Source organism: Mus caroli, unplaced genomic scaffold (genome assembly GCF_978045245.1).
Source record: "Mus caroli unplaced genomic scaffold, Mus_caroli_1 scaffold_3, whole genome shotgun sequence".
Classification (NCBI taxonomy): domain Eukaryota; kingdom Metazoa; phylum Chordata; class Mammalia; order Rodentia; family Muridae; genus Mus; species Mus caroli.
In genome coordinates, this window is record NW_028227258.1 from 80,245,323 (window position 1) to 80,272,577 (window position 27,255).

Here is a 27,255-nt window from a genome sequence, read left to right on the forward strand (position 1 = left end):
GATGCCTACAGTTTATATCAGATTTGAGACTTAGTCTTTGTTGTCTAGCTTGTTTTGGCTATTGACAGCATTTAGCTGAGTTGCTGATATGGGAAAGCCTACAAAATACTGGTAAATTTTCTAAAGATTCAAAATTAGAATTAAGAAGTTATTTTGAAGAAACAGGAAGTTCTTGAAAGAAGCACACTATAAATCAGTCTCAACTAAACACCATAAGTATCATTCTTCGATGCTCTGTAATATGCATGTAAAGTGGGACCATCTGTTCACTAGGTTCCACATTGTGGATCTATTGGCTTTCCAATTTTTAATATGTAAAGGAAGAAATACAGTATTTTTGCAGACTTTTTGTCAGTATTCTCTACATAATAATAGCATGCACTGTGTTATTTTATCACAGCTAACCTAGAAATGACTTAAGAGTATAAAGATGCCTAGATTATATCAAAATAAATGACACTTCACATGTAAGAATTGAGCATCCATGGACTTTTGGACCTTTGGTGCTCCTGGAACTGGTATTACAGGGTTATAGAAGGAAAATGACTATGGATTTCAACTACACCACTTGTGTGTATGTAAGGTGTGCATATGTGCACACTCACATATGTACTTACATAACACACAGTGAGGGTTAAACAGATATAAATACAGAGGAAAATACCATGGGCTAACAGCAAAATCTCAGAAATCAGTAGGCTAAAGAGTAAATGCTGAAATGGTCCTTTGTAACTATCTGTGTGGTACACTTCTAAGGAAACACCAGTTCCTGTTTAAATGGGGAATACTTATTTTGTAAGCTTCATTTTCTCTCATCATATAATTAAAAAAGTCTTGTAAATAGATGTTTTATGACTTGAATGCCTTAGAATCCTGGAGTAAGTGCTACCTGTCAATGTTTGGCTTTCTCCAATAGACTCAGTATTGGAGTTCTTTGTATCTATATTTCTTGATGACTAAACTATATAAACCATTACAGCAATTCCCCCTCCCAAAGGATCCTACAATTTTTTAGTGTAAATATCACAGCGCTGACTGCACTTTATATTTACAGTACATAATGCAATGTCATATTTGTACTGATGACTCTTCCACTGGACCGTGTTCCCCTTTGCTCTGGGGACTGAGAAAAGGGGGTACTTTAAATGATAATTCTTCTTTTTTGTGTGTGGTTTTTCGAGACAGAGTTTCTCTGTAGCCCTGGCTGTCCTGGGACTCACTCTGTAGACCAGGCTGGCCTTGAACTCAGAAATTCACCTGCCTCTGCCTCCCAAGTGATGGGATATTTCAAAGTCACTGCAAAGTTGACCCATTTAACAGTTGCAATGGGGACCTTGTCATATCACTTTCAGGACCTGTTGGTGATCTTCAGTATGAAGGCTGTGTAGTAAGGAATACATTTGGCTGCTCTGTCTCTGGTTTTCTGGGGCAGGAGCATCCATGAGCTGGTGTATATGTATCATCACTTATTTACAGGGGATACAAAGGTAGAGAGAGACCTCTCCATAATGCTTATTTGAAAAAAATTGCATGTTATCTTACAGATTCCCAGTGGTGTAAAACTTGTGAGTAAAATGATAACATCATTTTAGAAATATAAATCTGGGAAATATAATAGACACATTATAATAGCATCTTTCAAAGCCATCTGTTCTGCTCTGGAGATTACTGTTCAGGACCTACTGTGTTAAAGGTCATATAGTTTAGTTACTAATAAAGGTTGTCAAAATCATAGGGAGTTACTTATACCAGGCACTAATAAGAAAACAAAAGGAAAAAAGCTAACAAGTCACTGAAAGGGGGTATTTCATATAATTGATACATAACAAAAACTATCACAAAAAGTGTTTGAAGTGCATCACATCAAAACTCATCATAACTCTATACAAAAATAAAAGACAAAACCAAACAAACAAACAAAAAAACCCTAAGCTTTCATGAAGATATCTCCCGGGTGACTACCTAGTTAAGCTTGAGTGTAGATCTCTGAGGCTCTGGGTAGTCATTTTGTAACAGAACACCTCAATGATCTTTGTTTTACCAGTAAAATCCCGTCTCCCTTTACCTCTTAGACACACTCATATACATCTCTAGCTGGGTTCACTGTGGAACAATAAACTCATTATCACCACATAATCTGCCTTAGCCTTTTATTTTAGGTTGGCTGGAAACAACTGAAGAGTGTAGATAGGAGATAATAAAAAGTGTACCTCCCAGAAAGGATGCGTGAAAGAGAGGATGGAGACAGATGTAGGAATGGGTTCTAAGGAGGAGTCAACTTGATTGAGTGTCTAGAATTCCTTTTGACTCTCTGGCCTGCTTATACAATAGCAATGCTGCTGACAGAAAGAAAAGGTAAGGAGAAGAGGACCACTGGGCATTGACAACAGATATGGGAGGATGATGAGAGGAATCTTGGACATGGTGGAATTAAAATCATCTATGGAGAAAACCACATTGGATCTAAGGGTTCAAATCCAAGAAAATGTAAATATAAAGCTTATCAATACTAATAAATATCTATTAGTGCTCATAAATAATAATAAATCACAGACTACATATTTAAGAATAAGTTATTTTTAATTCAAAGTCAAATGTAGGTTGTATTATTATAAATGTTATCAATCCAGAATACTTAAAGAGTAACAGTGATTTTGAAAATTTCAAGTTTATCTGCATTTGAAAGTGGGTATTAGAAATATTGCTGATAACATAATGAAAGTCATTAAGAAACACTATAGCTGAACTAAATTCCTTCCTGGATTCCTTCGATAATTAGACTACTTTATTCAAAACATTAAGAAATGTCTTCTGCTGTAAACCTTTACACTCCATGATCTGCACATTCGAGATTGCTTCTCACTGGTGCAGACAAAAGAGTAAGGAGCTTTGTTCTTGATGCTGGTATTCTAATGAAGGACATAAACAAGGAGCAATGTGAGCCTGTGTCAGAGATTTTTTTTTTTTAAGTAAGAGATTGGGTAACAGAAATGGAATACAGCCAACGGTACTGAGTTACTTTGGACTGGAAGGTAAACCACGAGGAAACCATAGGACTTGTACCATAGAGGACAAGAGAGGGAATAAATGTGGACAATACTTCATTCTCTACCTCAGAGGGAAGAAGGCGAGAAGCTAAACATTTTGGATGTTTAACAGTGAAGCTTTACAGACATTATGACTCCCTGGAAGTGGCAGAGTGTACTCCTTATCACACTGTTGTCACGTGTTTATCTAACTCCAGTTGGAATATCTCTCTGAAGATGGGATTCTCTTTGTGCCTCGTTGTTTCATCTTGGTGCACATTTGTTCTACTGTCTAGAGTAAGTGCCATTTGCTGAAATAAAACAACTGATATTCCAAATCTGTCCACATGGAACAGAAGGCCATTCTAATTGTGAGGTACCCATTGCATCAGGTTGAGAGTTCGTGTAGATGAGGTAATCTAAGACTGGTGATTATAAGTCACAAAGGAAAACAAAGGCTCATCATATCTTCAATTCACCCTGATCAAAATACTTCATTAAAGTAGACAGCCAGAAAGACAACAAGCAAGCAAAAGTCCCAACTGCTTCCAGATGGAGAATACTATGTGACTTCTGATCCCACCAAACTCTCAGAGGTGCACACTATCCCACAGAGTCCGTTGATCAGTCAACATCCTGGGGATTTCCTATGAAGTTTGGCTGTCCATCTCTTTGCAAAAACTAGAATGTTCTAGGTTGCTTTACAAAATGCCAGTTTGCTCTTAGAACCTCTCTGTAGACAAATTGTTGGAACTTGGAGGTGCATAATGCTTAGAGTTGAGTATTATGTTGGATCACACTATGAAGTGCATCATTTTAGTAGTTGTCTCATGGTGACTCCAAGACATTTCATGATCACACAAAGACAGCAGCGACAGAGTCTGCAATGCCTAGTACAAAAGATAAAAAAGGATAAAATTTTAAGAGAAATGTCCTCTGCACAATTTGCTTGACAATTTGAATTTTCACTTATGTTGAAATATGTTAGTATCCACTACCAAATTAGTAGTTATGCTTAGCTGCCAGTATAAGAAAGGCAACACTAAATGCAAACACTAGAAGAACACTTAAGATTTTTGTTCTAAAAATCAAGCCATAATACACGAACATATATTAGATCTACGCTTCCATGATATGTATTTCCTAAGGGATATTTATACTTAAAATATCTTATGGAATTTATTTTAAAATGTTTAAAAATGTAAGCTCTTAGATTTGAAGTTCACTACAATTTAATACCACATAAGTGTTTATAAGCTTTCTTAGTGCATCAGCATATAGAACTAGCCATCACAGTAAGAGCGTTAAGAGCCCATTTGAAACTGAATTTCATTTTAATGACCAATATTTTTTTAATTTGCTTGGATTATGGAATAGTCTCTGCCTTTTGTTCCTGTTCATTGTAATACTGTGGGCAGCACTGGGTATACAATGTTCAGGAAATAAGCTTGGGAGGCATTTGGATCCCAGGGCAATCAGTAACCAGGAGGCCTCTGGAGACACAGACCGTGGAAGCAGGTAGAGGGAAGAAGACATCTGGGAGGTGAGAAAAAGCAGAGCCGTGAAGGCAGTTGTGAACCACATATTCACTGTGTGCACTGGACTCACCAGACTCACAGTCCTGGCAGAGCTTTGAACACAGTCAACTTTTAGAGCAAACTAGACACAGCTCCCTGCTGCGTTAAGAAGCTATGTGAATCAGCAGCAGAGGCTCCTGGGCAGCTGACTCTCAGCTGTGAGTTCCAAGGGCACAAAAGAAGCCATGAGGATGATGGAGCAGCAGGGGCCTCTGCTCTGAGAAGTTGGCTATTTCCAATATGGAATCCATTTGGCTGTCTAATAGGACAGGTTAATTACTAATTTTCATCGCTTCTATGCCCTGGGGTAAGTGAACATTGATCACTAGATTGCAGCAAAAACACCTACTCTCAAATTTTGCTGTAACTTTTACCTGTCTCAGAGGGATAAAGGGCCTGCAAGTTGTGAAGATTTGTGTGCCCCATTGTTAGAACTCATTAAAATGAGAAACGAGTGTTTCTCCATGCAATTCAGTTTAACTCAAGGATTTAGAAAATATGCTGATTTTCCAGACCCAATCTTACACTACAGTTCTGAATACAGGTTTCAGCATCAGTGGTAGAACCCTGAACCACCTCTTTCCATTTGCCTTTTTGTTAGGTTTGTTATACACTATAAAGGCATCTGCCTATTTGGTAAGTCTTACGGTTTCTATGGGCATTTTGTAAGCCTTTTCCAGGTGACAAGGTCCAAATTAAGTAAAAATAAGTGTGCTGTACAGATTTTCGACTTTAACACAAAGAAAACTTGATTCCTGATTTTTTTTTTCTTTTCATGCTTCCCTTGCTTTTGCAACATCAAAGATCAACTCCAGGGCCTTGAGCATGCTACTCAAATGGCCTCACACCGACCCATAGCCTCAGCTACTCTTAACCATCTTGAACAATTAGGGCAAGTCATACATTGTAAAAAGTCAATCCGGAGCAGGGGCATGTTCTGGGGACGTTTAATAACCTAGATGGAGTAGATAATCTGTTTTTTTAAGTAGTTGTTTTGTTAAATTATTGTTTTATTTTGTGTTTTAACACATACGCACATATAATATATTTTTCATTTTGTATGTGTGTTTAATAGTGTATTATGAAAAACTTCATTTCTCATTAACAGGATAAGCAATGAGCTTAACACCACAAAAGGGCACTGAGCCCATAGGAAGCACTCATGTCTGTCATGATAATATATTCAAAAAGCCCTTCATATTTAACCTGGAGTTTTCAACACAAATGTACGACTTACCACAAACATTACCTCCCATTTTCACGTGGGCATAGCCTTCTACTCCCCAGGAGGATCCCCAGGAGTTTCGTACCATCCAATATGGAGTATTTCCTACAAAGATTAAGATGCTAAGATGCACTGATAAACCCATATTGATTAGGAGCAAATACTTTCCATATTTAAATTGAGTATGCCATCAATGTAATTGCTGCAAGAGAAGCATACTATAAATATACAGTGATAAAGTGCATTGACTTTCTGCAAATTATTTTCTGCAGGCAGCTCCATAAACTTGAACTGTTTATTCTGTCATCCTATACGGCAGACTCTGTTATTACAGAAGCAAATAGGCCAAGGCAAATGCGTTCCCATGGAATTAGCAGGTGGAGTGTTAAATACATTTGAGAAACTATCAGGTTTCTCACTCCTGCCAACACTTACCCTAAATATCACAGATAAAACATTCACTTTATGTGAATAAAATTATCATTCACAGACTAGGCTGTGGCTCAGCGCTGGTCCTGTATATGAAAACCACAGGATTGAATGCCTAGCACCACGTGTACACACACACACACACACACACACACACACACACACACACACACACACACACTCAGGAAGGGGGAGAAGGGGATGGGGAGAGAGGGAGCTGTCAAAACGTGATTGATCTGTCGAGACAACTCCATGAGGGCAATCAGAGACAAGCAACTTGTGAGGCACAGCAGAACACCTCAGCGGCGTCCAGTTCAGGTAGCCTTAGTTATGAGCCCCATCTGGAGAGAAATTCGGGGAGCTAGTACTTACCTGTTCTATCAAAGCCTGTGATGAGAACGGCATGGTTGGCCTCCCCACTGGAGCAGTGATGCTGGATTATGCCCCCCAGATAATCCTGCCAGCTTATCGCATCAACTATCACAACCAAAGGGCCGAAGGACAGAAGTGCTCTGGCCATTTCATCCTCTTGGCCACTATTGAAAGAAGATATAGACACAGGTCAAGAATTTAGCTTTTTAAGGCAAAAGTAAAACACGACATTTTAAATCTGTGTTGTATCAGTATATGTTTAAAAGCAATCACAAAAGACTACACACAGATATTAAATGCAAGAGAGTTTGACAGTTCAGGACTGTACCGGACTCAAGGACGTTAGGAGCTCACCCTCTTTCCATATCTTTTGCTATGAAATATATCTATTTTACAGTCTTGTCAGGGACCAAGGTTTTTGGCCTTCCAGATATTTAGCACATATTCCAATCAGCATGAAACACAAAAAGAGAAATTCTGTATCCCTGTTGAGAAGATTTCCAGGAAATAACACTTTTGGGTGTATGAATCTCATTGGCCAGAACTCAGTTATAGAACCAGCTCAGGCTTATAAGGAGATATGGACAAAAGTTTGTATTTGGTAAACAAAGCATTCCTTTAAACTGCAGGGTTCAGTTTAATAAAAGAAAGAAAGTGTAAAGTTTTGATATTTGTACATACTTCGACACCTCGAGAGATGAATATCTGAAAACAACAGTACCCACTTTTGTCAGCGAACATTAATGCCCGTATTACAAAGGAGCTTCCCGCAGAGGAACACAACCAAAGAGGAGTCCAAAAATAAGAAAACTTCAAGATGCTCGGAGAACTGGGTGCTAGGTTACCAAGATTGCAAAGCAAACAGTTGTTACTTTTACAATTACTGGTTTATAGCAAAATCTAAGCTTACCCAACATTTGGCTTTCGTCCATCCTAAATGTGTATGATCAAAGCACTATTTACATCTTTCAAAGGCCAGCCTGTGGGTGAAGGATACTGAAACCATGGCACTGGTAGTTAAGGCCGTAAAGATAGCATGTGGTGGTTTATTGCTACCACAAGCTATGAAGGATTAGGGGTTTTCGGAGTAAATGCTTCCTTACTGTGCCTGCTGCGGCCCGTTTCCAGCAAGGGGACAGTCTGCAAATGAAGGTCTTCCGACAGCCTGTCAGTGCAACTGACTACAACAGAAATGGTGACCTCGCTGTACACAAGGGGTCTTCCCAACTATTACCTGATAGTCAGCTTTTACACTTGGGATTTTTGCTCTATTAACATCCTACACAGAAGCATCACAAAAAATATGGGGAGGGAAAGGAATATAAAATTTTAAAAGGTTCCATACCCAAAGGCTGGCTTCAGATTTCTCAAATGCTGGGTTCACATCCCACCTGTATACTATAGTTATACCATCTTAACATCCATACACTACACAAGTATAAAATTATAGAATTGAATAGACGGTATGTTGTGTGGCATGTCTAGCACGAGTTATCATCTTATATAATAAATCTATAATAAATCTTATATGGTTTACTCAAATCTTATAATCTTTCTCTGCTTTCTCAGTTACCCAAGAACAAATTCAGTTCAGCATAAGTTGTAATATACAGCACAACCATTTTGTTTTAAAATTCTTTGAATATTTTGCAATTCATATATATATTCTCTATATTTACCCGAATACAATAGTGCCCATCTGTGTTAGAGAACAAAAGACATATAATAAGTTCCTCTCATCAACAATCCACTTTCAAGGACACAAGGCAGAGAAGCTTCAGAATGTACCCATTCTTCAGTGCCAAGTACGAGTCATTGCAATAATTTAGTACCAATCTCCACCTAGAGCCAACCGAGGGAACATGGAGAAGGTGCTAGCTAGATATTAGGTAGCCCATGGTCATGACCCTCAGATAGCTGCTCCATTTGATCTTTGATATCTGAACAAGTGACAGTGCCATCATTTCTTCTGCAGAGAGCATGGCTTCCTCCAAGTTAAACCCTATGGCCTGCGCTATCTGTGTCCCCTCAGTCAGTCCCAGATGAACTACATTGCTGATTTCCATGTGGTTACATTTTATTCCACAAATCAACAACTTATAAAATCTATAGTCCTCAAAGAACATCCTGATTTTTTTTGTCACAGGGTTCATTGTTTAAGGTCAATACTTTCTGTTACTGACATCTGGATATTATGTCCTCTTCCCGAGAGCTTGGTGTGATAATATGCCCTGTCCTGTGTCTGGATCCCTGCAGGGCACAGTCACTTCCTTCCCTTTGGTTATCAGTTTGAGTAGTTTAAGCCCCACATCTGAGGAACAAAACTTCGTGGAAGACAGCTAGCTTGATAGTGTTTTGCCTTAAGTCTAGGTGATGTTTGTATTTCAACTCTACCCTCTTTGTTGATCTTTTCTGTTTCTGCACAGTGTTTTGTGGAGGATCGGCTGACTCACTCTGCCTTGAATGATAGGATTTGAAAATTAGACCATGAAAACTAGAGTCCATGATCTCAGAACTAGAGAGTGCTATGAACAGGCTCAGAAGTGAAGAGGCACGTTTTTCATCCCAGCCTTATAGTCCGTAACCCAGTGATCCCAAGTCGTAGGCTAAAATCTGGTGCAAGGAATGATACAGACATGCTGGAGATCTGGACTCTAATCAGTGAAGCAGATAGCAAGGAAGACCCTCCAGCCCCAGCTCCCAGCACAGTAGTCCACACCACTACTTCCCAGAATAGGGGTGACCTTCTAATAAACCCAGGAATCATGAGAGCATGGCCACCTCTACCTCAGACGCACCCTCATCTCTTACAAGGGTCTTACAATGTGATTGATAGTATTTTTAATGAGGCTTAGAAGTGTGCATCTCTGAGGAACCGCCAAACTGATTTCCAGAGTGGTTGCACCAGCTTGCAATCCCACCAACAATGAAGGAGTGTTCCTCTTTCTCCACATCCTCGCCAGCATCTGCTGTCACCTGAATTTTTGATCTTAGCCATTCTGACTGGTGTGAGGTGGAATCTCAGGGTTGTTTTGAGTTGCATTTCCCTGATGATTAAGGATGTTGAACATTTTTTCAGGTGCTTCTCTGCCATTCAGTATTCCTCAGGTGAGAATTCTTTGTTCAGTTCTGAGCCCCATTTTTTAACGGGGTTATTTGATTTTCTGGAGTCCACCTTCTTGAGTTCCTTATATATATTGGATATTAGTCCCCTATCTGATTTAGGATAGGTAAAGATCCTTTCCCAATCTGTTGGTGGTCTTTTTGTCTTATTGACGGTGTCTTTTGCCTTGCAGAAGCTTTGCAACTTTATGAGGTCCCATTTATCGATTCTCGATCTTTACAGCACAAGCCTTTGCTGTTCTATTCAGGAATTTTTCCCCTGTACCCATATCTTCGAGGCTTTTTCCTACTTTCTCCTCTATAAGTTTCAGTGTCTCTGGTTTTATGTGGAGTTCCTTAATCCACTTAGATTTGACTTTGGTACAAGGAGATAGGAATGGATCAATTCGCATTCTTCTACATGATAACCGCCAGTTGTGCCAGCACCATTTGTTGAAAATGCTGTCTTTTTTCCACTGGATGGTTTTTGCTCCCTTGTCAAAGATCAAGTGACCATAGGTATGTGGGCTGATCTCAGGGTCTTCAATTCTGTTCCATTGGTCTACTTGTCTGTCGTTATACCAGTACCATGCAGTTTTTATCACAATTGCTCTGTAGTACAGCTTTAGGTCAGGCATGGTGATTCCACCAGAGATTCTTTTATCCTTGAGAAGAGTTTTTGCTATCCTAGGTTTTTTGTTGTTCCAGATGAATTTGCAGATTGCCCTTTCTAATTCGTTGAAGAATTGAGTTGGAATTTTGATGGGGATTGCATTGAATCTGTAGATTGCTTTTGGTAAGATAGTCATTTTTACAATGTTGATCCTGCCAATCCATCAGCATGGGAGGTTTTTCCATCTTCTGAGATCTTCTTTAATTTCTTTCTTCAGGGACTTGAAGTTCTTGTCATACAGATCTTTCACTTCCTTAGTTAGAGTCATGCCAAGGTATTTTATATTGTTTGTGACTATTGAGAAGGGTGTTGTTTCCCGAATTTCCTTCTCTGCCTGTTTATCCTTTGTGTACAGAAAGGCCATTGACTTGCTTGAGTTAATTTTATATCCAGCTACTTCACCGAAGCTATTTATCAGGCTTAGGAGTTCTCTGGTGGAATTTTTAGGGTCACTTATGTATACTATCATATCATCTGCAAAAAGCGATATTTTGACTTCTTCTTTTCTGATTTGTATCCCCTTGATCTCCTTTTGTTGTCTAATTGCTCTGGCTAGGACTTCAAGTACAATGTTGAATAGGTAGGGAGAGAGTGGGCAGCCTTGTCTAGTCCCTGATTTTAGTGGGATTGCTTCCAGCTTCTCACCATTTACTTTGATGTTGGCTACTGGTTTGCTGTATATTGCTTTTATCATGGTTAGGTATGGGCCTTGAATTCCTGATCTTTCCAAGACTTTTATCATGAATGGGTGTTGGATTTTGTCAAATGCTTTTTCAGCATCTAACGAGATGATCATGTGGTTTTTGTCTTTGAGTTTGTTTATATAATTGATTACATTGATGGGGGGGTGTATTGGGGACTTTTTGGATAGCATTGGAAATGTAATTGAGGAGAATACCTAATTAAAAAAAAAAAAAGAAGTGTGCATCTCACCTCTGAGTCCAGAGTTCCTCAGTCATTGGCCTCAAGTCATAAGTAAGATTCTGGCTGAAGAACAGAACACTTTGCTCTGTTGTGTCCTTCCTCTCCCTTGCTGGGGTGTCTCGTGGTCACTGCCCACATCTCTCAACTGTGCTGATAGTTCCTTGCCACTCTCCTCTTGCCTGAGACCCCTTTGCCCCATTCTGCTAATTCAAGTGTTTCAATTTTTCAGTCTGAAAAGCCTAGACTTTCCCATCAAGAAGTGTGCAGTACCAGGCCCTCATGAGAAGCATGAACTCTGATTCTCACCTCCGTATTCTTCTAGTCCCCTGGCAGGTCCTCATATGCTGGCCTTGATCTTTTGTTCTACCGGAGACACATTGGTCTCCTTCTCGCTCTGCAAGCTTTCTAGGCAGGCCTCTGTCTCGGGACCTCTGCACTCCTTTCCTCTGGTTGGAGCAAGGATTCTTCCTTCATGAGCTCATTAGCTCCAACTCCTTTCTCAGGAAGGCTCCTCTAGGCAGCCCTTTCTTGGAGGCATACTCTCCTTTCCCTGAGAGGATGCTTCTTTCAAATCTTTTACTTTGTTCTTTTTAGAAGCTCATTCACCAAACACACCGTGTTTCTCTTTGTGTTATTTGTCTGTCTCCATCACCACAGCATGAGCCTCCTCAAGGACAGGACTTTGTCTATGCTCCTTGTTGTCCAATCCCCAACAATAAACACTGGCCAGTAGTCATCAGAATAAAGGAATGAATACATAAATTCATGGTCTTTCTGAAGCTTCATTCTTACAGTTTGAGGTTACTAGGACATGGTTTTTTTTTTTTAAATACAGAAAATGGCTGCAGGGATTATATAGTACTGGAGTGTTCTCTTTCTCTATCCTCATTCATCACAAGCCTCCCCACCCCCACTCATCCAGGTGAAACTATTCTTCTGTCTCTTCCCTATTATCCACTAACGATCATGTTCCCTGGTAACAGTTATCCCTTGATTCCAATTACTTACATGTGGAAGGCTGGGTTCTTCTGTGAATAGCTTTACTTTACCCTCCAGGAAGGGGATTACTTTCACTCCCTAAGGAGACAGTGGCCAAGGTCCTTATAGCCAGAACCCTGTGCAGCCAGCCATGGAGGAAAGTTCTACTGCTGTTCTTAGGGCCCTTTTCATGTCCTTTGCAGCAGGAGCTGTGTTGACAATCATTAGTGCTCTGGGCACTTATATGTCTATTTAAAGGGCCATATTTTGTTCAAAGATCTAATTTCACCCCTGATTGCAATTATGTCCCATGTAGATGGCACTGGGTCCAAGCAACAGTAGCCATAAGATAGTCTATGCCCTTGTCTGAATTAAATGATTTTATTCCTGATGATGTTTTAACAATGGCACAATAACCCAAAAAGCATTTAACAATAGATTCCAGAGTTGCTCCCTTCTGTTGTCTGACTTCTTATTCTAACGGTGCATTTTACTCATTTGTGGGACTAAATGGCCCAAAGAATTCTCTGGCCAGCTTTGACTTTTTTCATGTGACTTTAAAGGTATTTAAATGATTGTTTACACTTGAACTCACCCGGAGTCGCCCTGCTTTTCAATGTCCAGCATTCTTTCTTCCCTTTTGACACCTTTACTCATCCTGCATCGCCCTCACACTCACACTACAAGCATGCTATCTATTTTATCTTCAGTACTACAGTCTTAGCTCTAAGTTTTAATACATTTGTCTTGAGTTTTTGCAATAGTTGCTTACTTGAAAACTACAAGAAATATTATGGGTTTCTTGGGTACGTAATCTGGGAGTGATTATCCAAATCATTTGTATTCCACATTCAATCCAAATCCATTATATTCTATACAATGTGAATTTGGACAGACTCAAATATTAAGACTGCAAAAAGGGCTCATGGTTTTAGCATCTGAATTTTGTGAGTGGTGGTAGATATAAGTTGCAGCTTTAAACTCAGTTAAAAGCTATTCATTTTAAATTTATTTATAGTGTGACTGTATATAGAAGAACACGTAGATTAACTTTAATAGGCTTCTTTGACACACCACTGTGACCATCAGTTGAACTCTTTAGTAGGAAGTTGGTTCTAAACCGAGAGTATGGAAGGGTACCTTTATCAAAGTCATTAATTCTGAAAACAGATCGTGCAGAAATACACACACACACACACACACACACGTCAGTTACCTGAAGTCATATGCAGAAAAATCCTTGACTGAAACTCCAGCTTGTGATTGAGGAAAGTAGTGACACAGGCCATTTTCTGCCTTGAATGGGTACTGTGAATCTGCCACCAACTTCAACTGTGTCTAGAGGGAACATTGACAAAGTGTTCACTGCCAGTTGTTGGAAAGGTGAAGTAGAGCTTGCTTCTTCAATGCAGCTGAAGAAGTCAGGCCTCACCAAAGCTGCTCATAGGCAGTTTGATCTTAAAATTCTAACTGATAGCACAAGGAGGTACTTGTACTAAACATCCAAGAAAATTGGAATCCTTAACTTTTCATTTTTTTATGCCTTCCCTCTCTACAATCTATCTGTCTGTCTATCTGTCTATCTATCTATCTATCTATCTATCTATCTATCTATCTATCTATCTATCTATGTATCTATCTATCTATCTTAATAAGGTCTTGTCATCCTTTTTCCTGAGTGCATGCTAGGGGAACACACTTTTCTTCCAGGGCTCCTAAGATCAAGGCAGCAATGCTCTGTGGCCCGACAGTGGCCAAATATTCTTCCTTGATATTATCAAAATATCTCTTGTTGTGCTGCATTTCTTGTGGTTGTCTGTACAGGTCCACGGGCTGAGCTTCTTAAAAGGGAGGAGGCTCAATTACTGTTATCTATAATGTGTCTACAGCAGTCACTGGCCTATAAAGTGAATTTGGAATGGGAGGACACTTGGGTTTGGACAACACTGATTTGATGACTTTTACAATGGCCTCTTGTTTTCTCATTTCATGCCACAGGTGCTGGATGTGGAAGAGTCAGAGAGAAAAATGACAAAACTAGACTGTGACAAAGGGCTGAAGTGGGAGGCTGGGGGCTTGGTGACAAGATTCCAACTTCCAGTGCACATTTCTTCATCTATAGTTATGAAACTAGCTGACCTGTGGTGTCCCACCTAATGTAATTCAGGACAGCCATGGAAACTAGTAACTGCATATCCTCATCTCCCTGAGAAATGATCTGAGTGGTTTCCATGTGAAAATTACCTACTAAGAAAAGTGAGGAAATCTTTCCAATACCTTTCTGCAAATGTGTTTAAGATGTCTTCAACCCTTGATAGATTGATAGTTAATTTACCTGGAAGCCATTACTTCTAGTATCTTCAGGGCATGTGATGTAACACACTTGAACTCTGGCCTAACACACGCCTGGCTTTGGCTTGATTCCCTACAGTATATCTTCTTCCTGATTAAGTCATTCAAGCTTTGTCTACTTCCCTTTCTGAACATTGAACTTTGCTTAATATAGGAGTGATTGGATTCTGTGAACACAGTACGTAAGAGGAAATCTGGGAATAGAAAGCAGAGATGATTACCTCATTTAGCCAGTGCAAGGCACAGAGAGGAGAGCCACCGTGGCAGCCATCATTACTAAAGGAGCAGTCGATGACCTGCTGCACGCTCAGGTAATCCAGAGATTTCCCTTGGATTGCACAAGCTGACTCTATTGCACTCACCACGCTGAAGGCCCAGCATCCTCCACACTGCTCAGAAGACAGGATTACTGAATGCTAGCACACAGTATCTAAGTCAAATTTATCAGTATCTATAGATACAGCCATATAAAGAAAATAATAATAATAAACAGAAAGTTTCCAGAAAGCAGAAACCTATAAAATAACTCTTCATTCAAAATGAAATTAAAATTCTCTCTCGAGCATGGGCACCTTGTTAATTTTTTTAATTTTTAATTTTATTATATTTTACTTAAGTATTTTCTTCATTTACATTTCCAATGCTATCCCAAAAGTCCCCCATACCCCCCCACTCCCCTACCCACCCACTCCCCTACCCACCCACTCCCACTTCTTGGCACTGGTGTTCCCCTGTACTGGGGCATATAAAGTTTGCAAGACCAATGGGCCTCTCTTTCCACTGATGGCCGACTAGGCCATCTTCTGATACATTTGCAGCTAGTGACACGAGCTCGGGGGAGGGGGATACTGGTTAGTTCATATTGTTGTTCCACCTATAGGGTTACAGATTGGGGGCCCTGTGATCCATCCAATAGCTGACTGTGAGCATCCACTTCTGTGTTTGCTAGGCCCCAGCATAGCCTCACAAGAGACAGCTCTATCTGGGTCCTTTCAGCAAAATCTTGCTTGTGTGTGCAGTGGTGTCAGGGTTTGGAGGCTGATTATGGGATGGATCCCCGGGTATAGCAGTCTCTAGATGGTCCATCCTTTCATCTCAGCTCCAAACTTTGTCTCTGTAACTCCTTCCATGGGTGCGCCTTGTTGTTTTTTAAGACTAAGTCAGTAATGTCACTACTACAAACTAAGCAGGCCAGGCTAATGAATTAGGGGAGGTCAAGAGAACACTTAGAGGGATGAGTGTTTTATGATTAGCTCATAACTTCTGCTTGTGAACCACTGCTTCTCGGAAAACAGAGAAGGGGTTCTAAGGAAAAGAGCTGCCCCAGGAGTGGAACAGGAGCCACATGAAAGTCTGTCCAATCCATAGAAATTGCAAGAGGGAGAGGAAAGGAGGGAGATGGGGCAAGAATCCAAAAACTTGGCATAATTTCAAGACCACACCATATCCTGCAGAACTAGCACAGGGAGTCTTGGGTGTACTTGTGGGGTGATGCTCTGAACAACACTGTGGTTTTCAAAGGTCTTACTTAGGTTTCTAACCTCAGTCCCCACAGCAAAGGAAAACAGTCAGCAACTGAAGATGGATTGATCCCCAAATCTACGTGTGAGTGTGACTGGGAACACCACATCCACAGCTAACATTAGTTAAGCCACTGAGGCAGATCCTACAGAATCCCACTACCCTCTGGGAAGGACTGGATTCATGCACACACACACACACACACACACACACACACACACATACATACACACACACGCAATGGTTTGGTGGCAAATTATAATGACCAACTATAAACATTGAATCTGAGAGTGAGGAAAGAACATTTTAACCAGATGGGAACCAGGGAGAGGGGGAAGGACATAGCTGCTGATGCCACCTGGGAGTACCGTCTGTGACTGTACACCTGATCTTCTCTGATTGGCTACATAACCAGTTCTGATGGTGGAATACACTGCACTAGGAAATGTGATTTAAAAAGAAAACAGGCATACTCTTTAAACTTGCTCAAACTAGACGGGTCCCTGTGAGTCCTTTTCATGCTATAGTCCATTGTCACTTTTATATCTATTGTTTTTCTTATATATTTGTAGATCCTTCAGCAAGCAAAACCAAAATGTATTGCTTTGTTTATTAGGGTTTTTTTTTTTACTTGTTTTAAAATGTTTCACAAAGCTTTTAAACACTATGACATAATCTGGTTGTTCTATTATCCACTCTCCCTTTACCATCAAATCTTGGACATAGCTGATCTTTAACAAGCGTATGCAGGCTTGAACTACACTGAAGGCATTTCTAGGGACACAGGTTGGATGATACAGGATGTTATAGGGAGTGAGCAAGCAGACCTTGTCTTCTAAAGCTCATAGGCTGAAGTGAAGGTTAAAAATCCAGACACTGTGTGACTAGACTCATTTCACTCTCTGGTTCACTTTCCTTTTGAATCACACAGCCAGAAATGGTGTTGACCTTTCAGATGTTCGTCCCCAGAATTCCTGGTTTGCATCGTGGTATGGCTACTGGGATATATCCTTGAGGTGTACATGCAGCGAGTGCAATGGTCATAGATAAGTAAGCACACCCAGGCAGGTTTAAAAGTCAGAATTACATCACTACCTCTCCTCTATCACGGAGCCTTCTCTTCTGTTTTGTATAACTGAGGTGTGATTCTATGTAGAAAAAAAAATCACGGTTTCCTTGAATTGACCATTAGGTACCTTCTAATGCTTAGACAACAAAGAGTAAAATGCTGTCATGCTTACCATCTTCTGGTTCCTTACAGGATTCACAACATGCTTGTCCCTCCAGTCAAATCTCAATGGCAAAGACACATTGGGGATAGGTCTCTGTCCTTCTGCTGGGTATCTGGGAGCCCAGGCAGATTTGCTGCCTAAATACAAAGCTGGACAGAAGGAGGAAGACATCATGGAGAAAGTATTAGATGAAGGGCTACTTTGGGGACTTGTTTTTGGAATATCTTATGAAGCAAAACAGTCCCTACCTAGCCAATCTGTCACATGAGATTTTTCCTCGGTGCTTTTCTGTAATAGGAAATGCATTTTACTGAAAGCTAGGAATGCAAATTTCAGCAATGGGACAGGAGGTGATGTAACATGACTTGCTTGGTAGAATTGGGCCACTCATGAAAAATGTGTATAATTGACATTGTTTCCTTTATTATTACTCACACAGACATGAATATTCTAAACAGAAATGGTGCTAGACAACTTCCAGTATAATGAGACAATTGATGATTACAGCTACGTGGATGTGCATAGAAATATAGGTAGTTCTTAAATTCACTTCCATTATGTTCAGCACATGGCACATACCGCAAAGTTGGCATTTTAAAAATACCAATCATCACACAGTTTACAACACTTTCAATTAAACCACTCCTTAATTATCCAAACAGTTAAAATTGGGAAATTAATCAATAGTACTGCCAGATCTTACCTTTAAACTCTTCAGGAAACAAATAAGAAAACTGATTTACTCCGTAGAAGGCAGTGGAGTTTTCATGAGGAAAAGAGTTCAAGTATCGGTGTCTATTTAGGCTTTCCTAAAATAATGAAAACAAACTTTATATATCTACTATTGCAGTTCCCAAAGTCATAAAGGTATAACTAACTTGGAGATTATTTTGGGGGGGGGTGGTGCAAATGTCAAACTTGATTTTCAGGCAGGGCAAAATTTGCCGTATGCATCTGTAATTCTTCCATGACTCTCCACACAAGCTGAGAATATCACATTCATAGTTTTTAAAGTGTTGACAAGCACTAGACACTGGTGACACACTGTAATTAAATAATTACATATAGGAATTGTGTCCCCATGCATTTACTTTTCTCTGTGCAGAGTAGCAAAGCCTGAAAAAGGACAAAGTTGATAAACGAATTAAGAACCCCATTCTCTTAAGCATTTTTTCTACAAGATTTTTATTTGGGACAAAAAGATTTTTACAAAAGATTCAGTCTTAGGGATCTCCCAAGAAGAAGTTCTGGTTTTCCTACCAAGCTGGAAGAAAAAAATAACCATAGCTCTGTACTTCATCATAATTTATCTCAGGTTTGCTTTTTCTATAAATATTCTTACATTTCCTAACACTGGCTCATCCTGTGTGCTGCATGGAAATTCAGGGACCATTTTTCTCCATGCTAGCTTGCGTACATATTGACTTTTGCACTTAGGTGTTTTTGTTTATGACTTAGAAACCAGTAAGCAAAACTGGGACAAGTTTATCAGTCTGAATTATCACTATGTGACCAGCACTGAAGACATGGCTGTAAAAACAACAGCTCCACAAAAGCCATCTACTTTTTAATAATGATATATGTGAAATTTTCATAGGGTCTCCTCTTAATATCCTTCATCAGTTGGTTTTCAGCAAGATCACAGCTGAGACTCAGCAGGGTCTTGCTTAATTCTCTCTAACTGAATGTACCTAGAAGGACTGCTAACCAGTGAATTTTAGAAGTCCTTTTGAGTTTCAGGAACTTGCTCCTGGAGAAGCAATGCTTTGAATGTAACCAACAGATATACAACCAAAAATAAAACTAAATTTAGAAGTTAATTTTGCATAACAAGAGTGGTAACACAGGCCGCCGAGGGGTAGCTGCAAAGGAATGTACAGGAAACATTCATAAGATGGTTGATTTACTTTTCTAAGCAAGGGAAGACAGGGCAGGAATAGAGAATGCAGGATGTTTGGAACACTTCACACTTCGTAGCCATGACCACATGCAGCCATGAGAACCTGTGTGGCAGACCTCCAGCTGTGGGTCTTGAGCTGCTGGTGGCTGAATTGTCAGAAACCCACTGCAGGAAGCTGCAGTTGCCATGGTGGCAAACAGCTGATGCCTGAGTACTAAGGTTGGCTATATAGGGCAGACCAGAGAGTCTTCCGATAGATTGCTATTAAATTACAGCCACTTGGTGACCTACAGAGAAAAGAAAAACAGCAACTCTCCCAACAAACAAACAAACAAAAAACCCAGGACTTATGTCACAACTCTCTCTGTTTCTCTCTCTCATTCAAGGTCAGTGTTAGGCTGCAGTAGACAGCTGATCCTGGTTCTCCCTGTTCTCTCATAGGTATGTACCTAGGATGAGGTTAAATGTGAAAACAACACATAAATGACCATATTGGGCAGGAAAAGCCCAATGATTACCATGCTTCTGGCATTTGGAAACTAATTATTTTGGCCAATAAATTTTACAACTTGTATGAAATGGGAAAACCACTTAAGAAGCAGATTACTAAACATGAATGGAATAGAAAACACGAACCTTTATCAGCTCACAGCATTACCATTATGATAGAAAACTGACCCAGAAAGAAAACACTAGTTCCAGATGGCTTCAGTGATGAATTCCATACAAATAAGAAAGAAATGACAAGAGTATGATAGAAAACAAAGAGAAAGGATACTTCAGAGCTTAAACTGGACCAATGTGACCTTGAGTCGAAACCAGAAAGGGAGCCCAAGAAAACAGGATGACACATGAATAACTCTCTTGAGTACAAATGCAAAATCCTTACTGAAATACTAACAAATCAAGCCCAACAGTGTTTTAGACAGAAAATACATCATGGTCAAGTGGAGCAGATACAAAAATGGTACACAGACTAGCACAGGAAAACATGAACATAAGGAATCACTTTAACAGAATAGGGAATCAAATGACATGGAGTTCTTCTATAAGATGGTGTATGTTGTCTGGGATCTTCAGTGTGCTTGGGGTTTGTAAAGATCAATCTATCTGTTTGCCAAGTAGTTAGAGCAAGAGTATTTTAAATACTCGTAGACCTAATTGTAAATGATTAGAAGATGATTGCCAGACCTTCTCTAAGATATGGATCTCACAGTGCCCCCCCCCCACCCCCCGCAGCAGCCGCCCATGTAGGGCTCCTGTGAAAGATGGTCTCTTTCACTTGCTAAACCAGACACTGGTTGCAGGCTTCCAAGTGTCAGTGTTATCACCCCTGCAATCACTCCTGCCTTTCACAGCCCTCTAGCACTCTGCCAGGAACAGTTTACTTATCACTGGCTGATGTCTTGCAAAAAAACAAAATGTTCTGTCATTCCCTAATTTCACCTCCCTCTTTTAACTCTAGCAACACTCAAAACTCCCCACTACCAGATTCTGAGGAATCATAATTCTCTTAAATCCCTGTGCAAATAAATGTGTACAAGCCTGATTTTAAAAATAAACTGAATATCTTACTATTGAAATGTAATATAAAGATAAATATTCAATCTCTCTGTACCCCACTGTCTTAATTGACAAATTTGGTTACTAGACTATAGGGACTATCTGTAATTCTGTTGGGAATATATATATATATATACATATATATACATATACATATATATATATATATGTATATATAATAGCAGGATGAATGTCCAGTTAAATCTCCCCAAGCTCTGCCTTCATTCTTAAAAGCAGAATATTATAGGAAACCTCATTCGAAGACCATGCTTTCACCTTGCATAGGTTAGAACGCAGCAAGTATTTCTTGCTGTACTACAAATGAAGACTAGCTAGCTATAGTAAACAACCTGCTATTGTACTCATAATGCAGCAATGCCAACAGAACAGGCTACCTCAGAGCATGCATTCCTTTACTAGAACTCAATGTTAGTTTTCACCTAACATGAGGCTCACATTGTTTGAAACTGTTGTTCATTTCTGGGATTTTTCTGTTCTTTCCAGTCACTGTATTTGTGGCCTTCAATTCTGACTATTGAAGCTAATGTCTTGAAGCCTTGGTGGCTGCGAGTCTGCATATGTCTCCTCTCCCTGCATCAAAACCCTGTGTATTAGGATAGATAGTAGGGGAATGATGATTAGGGAGTTCCACTGTAAAGCAGAAGAGGCTATGATGATGTGCAGTCACATGGTAACCATCTCTAAAGCTACATGCAATGCTCAAATGAAAGACCTAAGCCTTTAGTTCTTGGCATTGGGGTAAAACATGGGGTGTTACATATGTGAAGTACATATTCTACCACTGAACTGCACCTCAGCTCTTAGGTTTGAATCACAACTGCATTTAAGAGGGAAAGCCATGAAGAGGAAGTCAGACAGTCCTTATGTAGGAAAACTTACAGCTGACAAACAAGAGCCTTTTAACAGACAAAAATGGGAAGATAACTACAGTAACCTACTTTCTATATTGTTTAATTGACTGATGTACAATTAGATATCTGCTGCCTCAGTGGAAAAGAATTTAAGGACAAAGAATTTGAGGAAAATTTCCAGTTTTTATTAAAAAAATATAGGAGAAAACTTGCGTCTTTGATTTTGATAGGTACTATACATCTACAAACCTCTCTAATCAACACTGCATCTTAAGATCCCAACTCTAGAAAACCCTGTCTTGTTACCCTTCCCTTCCAATGACTTCTGACAGCCAAGCTTCTTCTACCCCTGCCAATTACTTAACCTTGCTTCTGTATACTTGTATGCATTCATGCATACATTTATAAACATGTATATATGCATAGGCATGCATGCACCTGTATATATGTGACAGCATGCATGTGTATATGTGTGCAGTTATGCATATATATGTGTGTGTGTATATACATATATATATATATATATATACATACATACATGCATACATGCTTATATAGCTCACACGACAAAACAAAACTTTAATTGTATGATAATCCTATGTACTCTTGTAATCTCTTTCTTATTCTAATTTGCTTTACTGGCCTAGCAAAGTTGTTTTAGTATTGCTTGGAAATGCTTCCAACCCCATAGTCAGAAAAAACAAAAACAATGTTTACTGGAAGTCAGAAGCAGAAAGGGCTGTTTGCATCTGGTAGACATAAAAGATAGCTCTGCAGATAAGAGGCCTGGACTGCTCTCATGTGGAAATTAGGCTGGAGTTGTAACATTCCTCAGAAACCAATATTTTTCTGAGAAATCAGAAAGCCTCTCACTCCACCTCTGGCATCCTGACTCTGCAGACCTTTCCAAGCAGGAGAAACAAAGTGGCACAAGATAGATTTGTTTATGACAGTTGATGGTCACGGATATCTTCAACTAGAAACCTATGGGTGTTGGCAAGGTCTTCAATCTACCCCCTTAGAGGAGAGCAGTTGGGGAATTTTTTTTCTTGCTAGTTGTTAATATAAAGAACAAATTAGATATATACATTTTTTCTTTTCATGTGTTCAATAATATCTGGAGAAAGAAGCAAATCTGAGGATTAATTTCTTGGGCTTTGTGTTCTCTAAGAGGAATGTTCATAGCTACCAAGCACAGTTGAGGGATGGGAAGGTTAGCTAAACTGTAGTGCTGTTTTAAGTATGTTCTCTGAACTACTACTTCTGCATGAGGTACTTGCTCACCTCATCTTCTCACCTCAGATTAATGAATTGATGAATTAATGAATTGAGGCATAGATGGGTATGTTTTTCTTAAAGTCATCCAACCAGCATGGGTTCAGCCATCCAACCTGTAAGGCACAGGCGGGGGGGGGGGGGTGGCAGGGGACATCTACATTGTGGGTCTTTATGTTGATTTTATTAGGGGAGACGACCATGGAAATTAGACATCTTTTCTCCATTGCTAGCTAGGCTTTCTTGTATTCACTCTGGTTTATTGCTTTCTACCAATGTAAGCGAAGATAGTCCTTTCTGATGATGATTGTGTTTGCAGCTCATGCCCTTCATCTATTCATGCTTCAAAGTCAGAGATAAGTGTTTCATCATGTATCAAGGCTGGTCTTGAACACCATGTCTCCAGTGACCCTCCTGCCTTAGCTTGTCAAGTAACTAGGGCTGGATGAAGTCAACCCATTGCCCATCTTGTAAGGTCACTTTCTTTTACCGTTCTGAGCTCATTATTTGTTAAGTTTTGATCTTATCAGCCCTCATTGGCAAATGCTAGAGTGCAGTGGGTAATAAGTCAGTTCCATGTATGCATGGGAAATGTTCTCTCTGGAAGGTCTGGTAAATCTAAGCAGGGACAAATATGCACAGATTATACTCAGCATGGAATCATTGCTGAGAATCTCTCTCAAGACGTGGGAATTGTAAATCTCACATGCAGAATTCCCAGGTGAGAAATATGTTATCCCTTATTAGAAGGGGGACTTTTTACATGTGCATTTATGAAATGAGAGAATCTATTTTCTAATGTACAAGATTTCATACTGTTTTTTAGCAATGAATGCTAGTCCCCCACCTATATAATATGCTGTTTGTTTTCAGACAGGGTACATTGGAGGAACTTGTTTCCACCTTCTCAACTACTGTAACTACTGGGGTGACATGTGTCAGTCTAACGTAACTTCTTGGAGGCCTCCAGAGACACTATTCTTCACATGTCACCAAGGACATCTACATCAGTTTCTAACACAGGATAACTGATAAATCGTAGGACAAGCAGATAGTCAGAAGGAAAAACGAACGAACGTGATCTGATCTAAGGTTTTTACAAGTTTTACTTTATTTCCATATAGACAATGTGTGCTTTAAACTAAAAATCATCCTAAAATCTCTGTGGAACTGGACTGACTACTCTCAAAGTCACCTCCTCATGGAAGTTCCCAAGCAGCCACAGATGAGGTAGACTATGGAGGAGATAACCCGGATATCTGTGGCTCATCATAAGCACTCATTTAAATAATCTACTTATAATAATCTGCTTATATAGAAATGAGCTCGGACACATACACAACATAGTGAAGACATAGCATGAGCCATCACAGTATTAAGGCAAAGCTCCTCATTGCATGTGAAGCCACCAACTAGGTGACTTCTCAAGAGTATTCTGAAGGGAGTCTGAAGATCAGCTTTTATTGAATCCATTGATGCATCTCTAGCCTCTCACGTCCTCCTAGGCTAAGAACGCAGACTGCTTTGGGTGACTGGTGGAGGGCAATTAGGGCCCTGGCATGTCCCTTTTGATTCCCAGTGTCAGAGAGACAAACAGGTCTCCTCTATTGTGTGCTCCCCAGAGCACTATGTCCCCACAGATTCAAATCTACCACCAAGCATGGTCAGAAACATTAAGTAAACACAAAGCTCTCCTCTATTTAAGTAAGCCACCTAAGGTTTTTTTTTTTTTTTTGTCACAGTATTAAAAAGTCTCATCTGCCTTCCACAGGAAAAACAAAGAGAAAGTGAAGAGCATCAGCCAACAACCAAGAACCAAGAGACCAAGAACAAAGAGCCCAGTCCACCATTCAGGAGTGTGACTCCCATTCCTTTCCGTTTCCTTCAGGTAGCACATAAGATAATCCATAATAAGCCATTGAGGAGTCTTGTCTCATTGAATAATAATATAATGACAGCTAGCAGGGCTGCTGCTTACCTTATTGGTTAAGGAATATTCAGTGGGATTTAGAGTGTTCCGTGGCTCAATTTTACTTTATAACCTACTTTAAAATGTTTCAGTTCATTGCGAAACAAATGGAATTTTGTAGATTCTGTACACAATGTGCCATGTAAGAAAACAGCATAATCTCCAACCAACTAATTCTACAATGGAAACATTCCTTTTTCAAATGACGCTTTTTAGACTTATAAGCTGAGTTTTACTTACCATATATTTTAACCCATACTGTAAAGCCAGACGAATCCTTAATACTTTTAGTCACCAAAGAAACAAAGCCCACTGCTTCCAACTCTCCAGCTGACACTCTCCAGGAGGACTCACAGTTTGTAGCTATCATTTAATGACTACGTGCTCAGAAAACGGGTCACCGGACTTAACAGCAAATTCCTGCCAACAGGAACTGCTTGCAAAGCAGTTTCGGTGTTTTTAACCCTAAGTTTTAAGAAAAGGTACTAAGATTTGAAATGTTTTCTTCAGCCTCCAACCTTTTACCTCCCTATATGGAACCTTGGTTGCATCTCTCCTCCAAAGAGAATCTAGACATGTGTCTGGGGATTGCAACCTCCTCAAGAGTAAAATACAAGTAGGCATGGAAATTATAGTTCACACACACAAATTCTATTTTGTAATAACTTTTCAGTGACTTTGACTATAATCTTGATTGTACCTTTACTAGGATTGGGAATGCCCATGGAAATAAACCTTTGAGTATATTTCGGAGGATGTTTCTAAGTGGGTGTAACTGAGGGAGGAAGGCCTTGGTAAGCTTAGGAGGCACTGTGTCTCCTGCTGGGGTTCTGGACCAAATAAAGATGAGAAAGTAAGCTGGGATACAGTATCCATGTCTTCCTCTTCCTGGCTGTTGATGTAGTGTGGCTGTCTGCTCCACACACATGTCATTATGACATCCCTATCATGATAGACTGTCCCCTGAAAGTGTGAGCCAAAATAGACCCTTTTTTACTTTCTTTAAGTTGCTTTTCTTGGCAACTTTGCTTTATTTCAGCAAGGAGAAAAGAAATTATACACTTACATTGTTAGCTTTCAATATTCAAGATTAGAAAAAAAAAAAAACCTAGTTAGCCAATAAACATCTTATCAACAATCTGTGACACTGACTACCCCACCCTATCGGGAGTCAAGGACAGGTCTCAGTAACACACAGGCCAAGGACTCCGGTGAGAAATAGACACTGAGAAATAGACTGGTAACAAGAAATGAGCTCAAAAGTAACAAAAAGGAGAACAAAAGCACAGCATTTTGATTTGAGTACAACACAAGGGTAGCTGAAGCTAAAGAAGGCCGGACTGAATGAATACTGGAGCTTCTCAGGCCAAAGTGGACAAGGAGAAAGGGGCAGAGCTATGGGGTTCTATGGAAATTTCAGAAAACATCAGGAAACACTAGTTAAATGGCCCAAGAGCAGCATTCCTTAATTCAGATAGACACTGGGTCGAACAGGTGAGTCCTCCTCTAATAAAATCGTGATGGCATTTTCTTTTTTTCAGATTTAAAAACCTTTCAGAGAGCATTAAGTATAGCAACTGAGGCCAACTGTGAATCTGCATTTCGGTCAGTTTCCCTGGTTACTGGGAAAATATATCCGTGGTCAGCTAACCCGTCCACTTCAGAATTTTAAGGTTGGAGAGCAATTGAAGGATTATTATGAAAACTTTTAAAAAGAAATCCGAATTTAAGGCAATGAAATGTCTCCTTCTGTTCTACATCAGTCGTCTCCACCAAATCAGAGAGAACTTTCTGGTGGTAGACAGTTCCAGGACTGAGAAATCAATCATTAACTTCCAGTTATAGGAGGAGAGAGCCAGTGCCCCCTGCAGGCGGCTTTCTACGCGACAGGTTTGGTGTGGGAAAGGCTTTAGGATTCAGGATACTTCTTTCCCCTTAGCTTTGCTTTGGACATCTTTTGGTGCTTTGGGATATAGCACAGAAATCCTTGCCCTGGGGAATCAAACTTTTAGGAGGCAGCTCTACTGGGGAAATGAGCGCTTGGAGCTTGGGTCCCTCCCTAGGAGCCCCGGGACAGCGAACAAGTAGAGGGAGAGAGCTTGGTACCCGCAAGGCGGCGGCCTCCCGCTGGTGGCTCCAAGGCCAGGTCCTGGCGACCCTGCGGCCGAGACAGCAGCAACACAGTAGCAAGAGGTTCACCAACTGAGGCTTCATCCCGGTGCCCGAGGTCCTCTGCACCCAGCCTGCTTTCTCTTTCGGTTTCTC

The 27,255-nt window shown here is 40.0% G+C and overlaps 1 protein-coding gene across 1 annotated transcript; it reads right to left on the reverse strand.

Annotated features, from left to right (window-relative positions):
- Positions 1-3,493: 3,493 nt before the first annotated feature.
- On the reverse strand, positions 3,494-27,255 carry Ctso (cathepsin O). The gene is made up of 8 exons (XM_021158022.2): positions 27,097-27,255; positions 18,115-18,220; positions 17,421-17,560; positions 14,880-15,047; positions 13,523-13,644; positions 6,630-6,793; positions 5,841-5,933; positions 3,494-3,916 (listed from the first exon to the last, which is right to left on the reverse strand). Exons 1-8 carry the CDS (start codon positions 27,202-27,204, stop codon positions 3,882-3,884), a joined length of 936 nt encoding a protein of 311 aa, XP_021013681.1. The 5' UTR covers positions 27,205-27,255; the 3' UTR covers positions 3,494-3,881.

What these genes read in the sequence shown, in the direction of transcription:
- Ctso (XM_021158022.2), bottom strand. Translation starts at nt 27,204, where the DNA reads ATGAAGCCTCAGTTGGTGAACCTCTTGCTACTGTGTTGCTGCTGTCTC. An exon ending in GGGAGGCCGCCGCCTTGCGG is followed by an intron (nt 18,221 to 27,096) that starts GTACCAAGCTCT and finishes TCATTATTTTAG; the next exon opens with GAAAGCCTAAATAGACACCG. An exon ending in AATGGGAGGTAATGTTTGTG is followed by an intron (nt 3,917 to 5,840) that starts GTAAGTCGTACA and finishes CTTTTGTACTAG; the next exon opens with GCATTGCAGACTCTGTCGCT.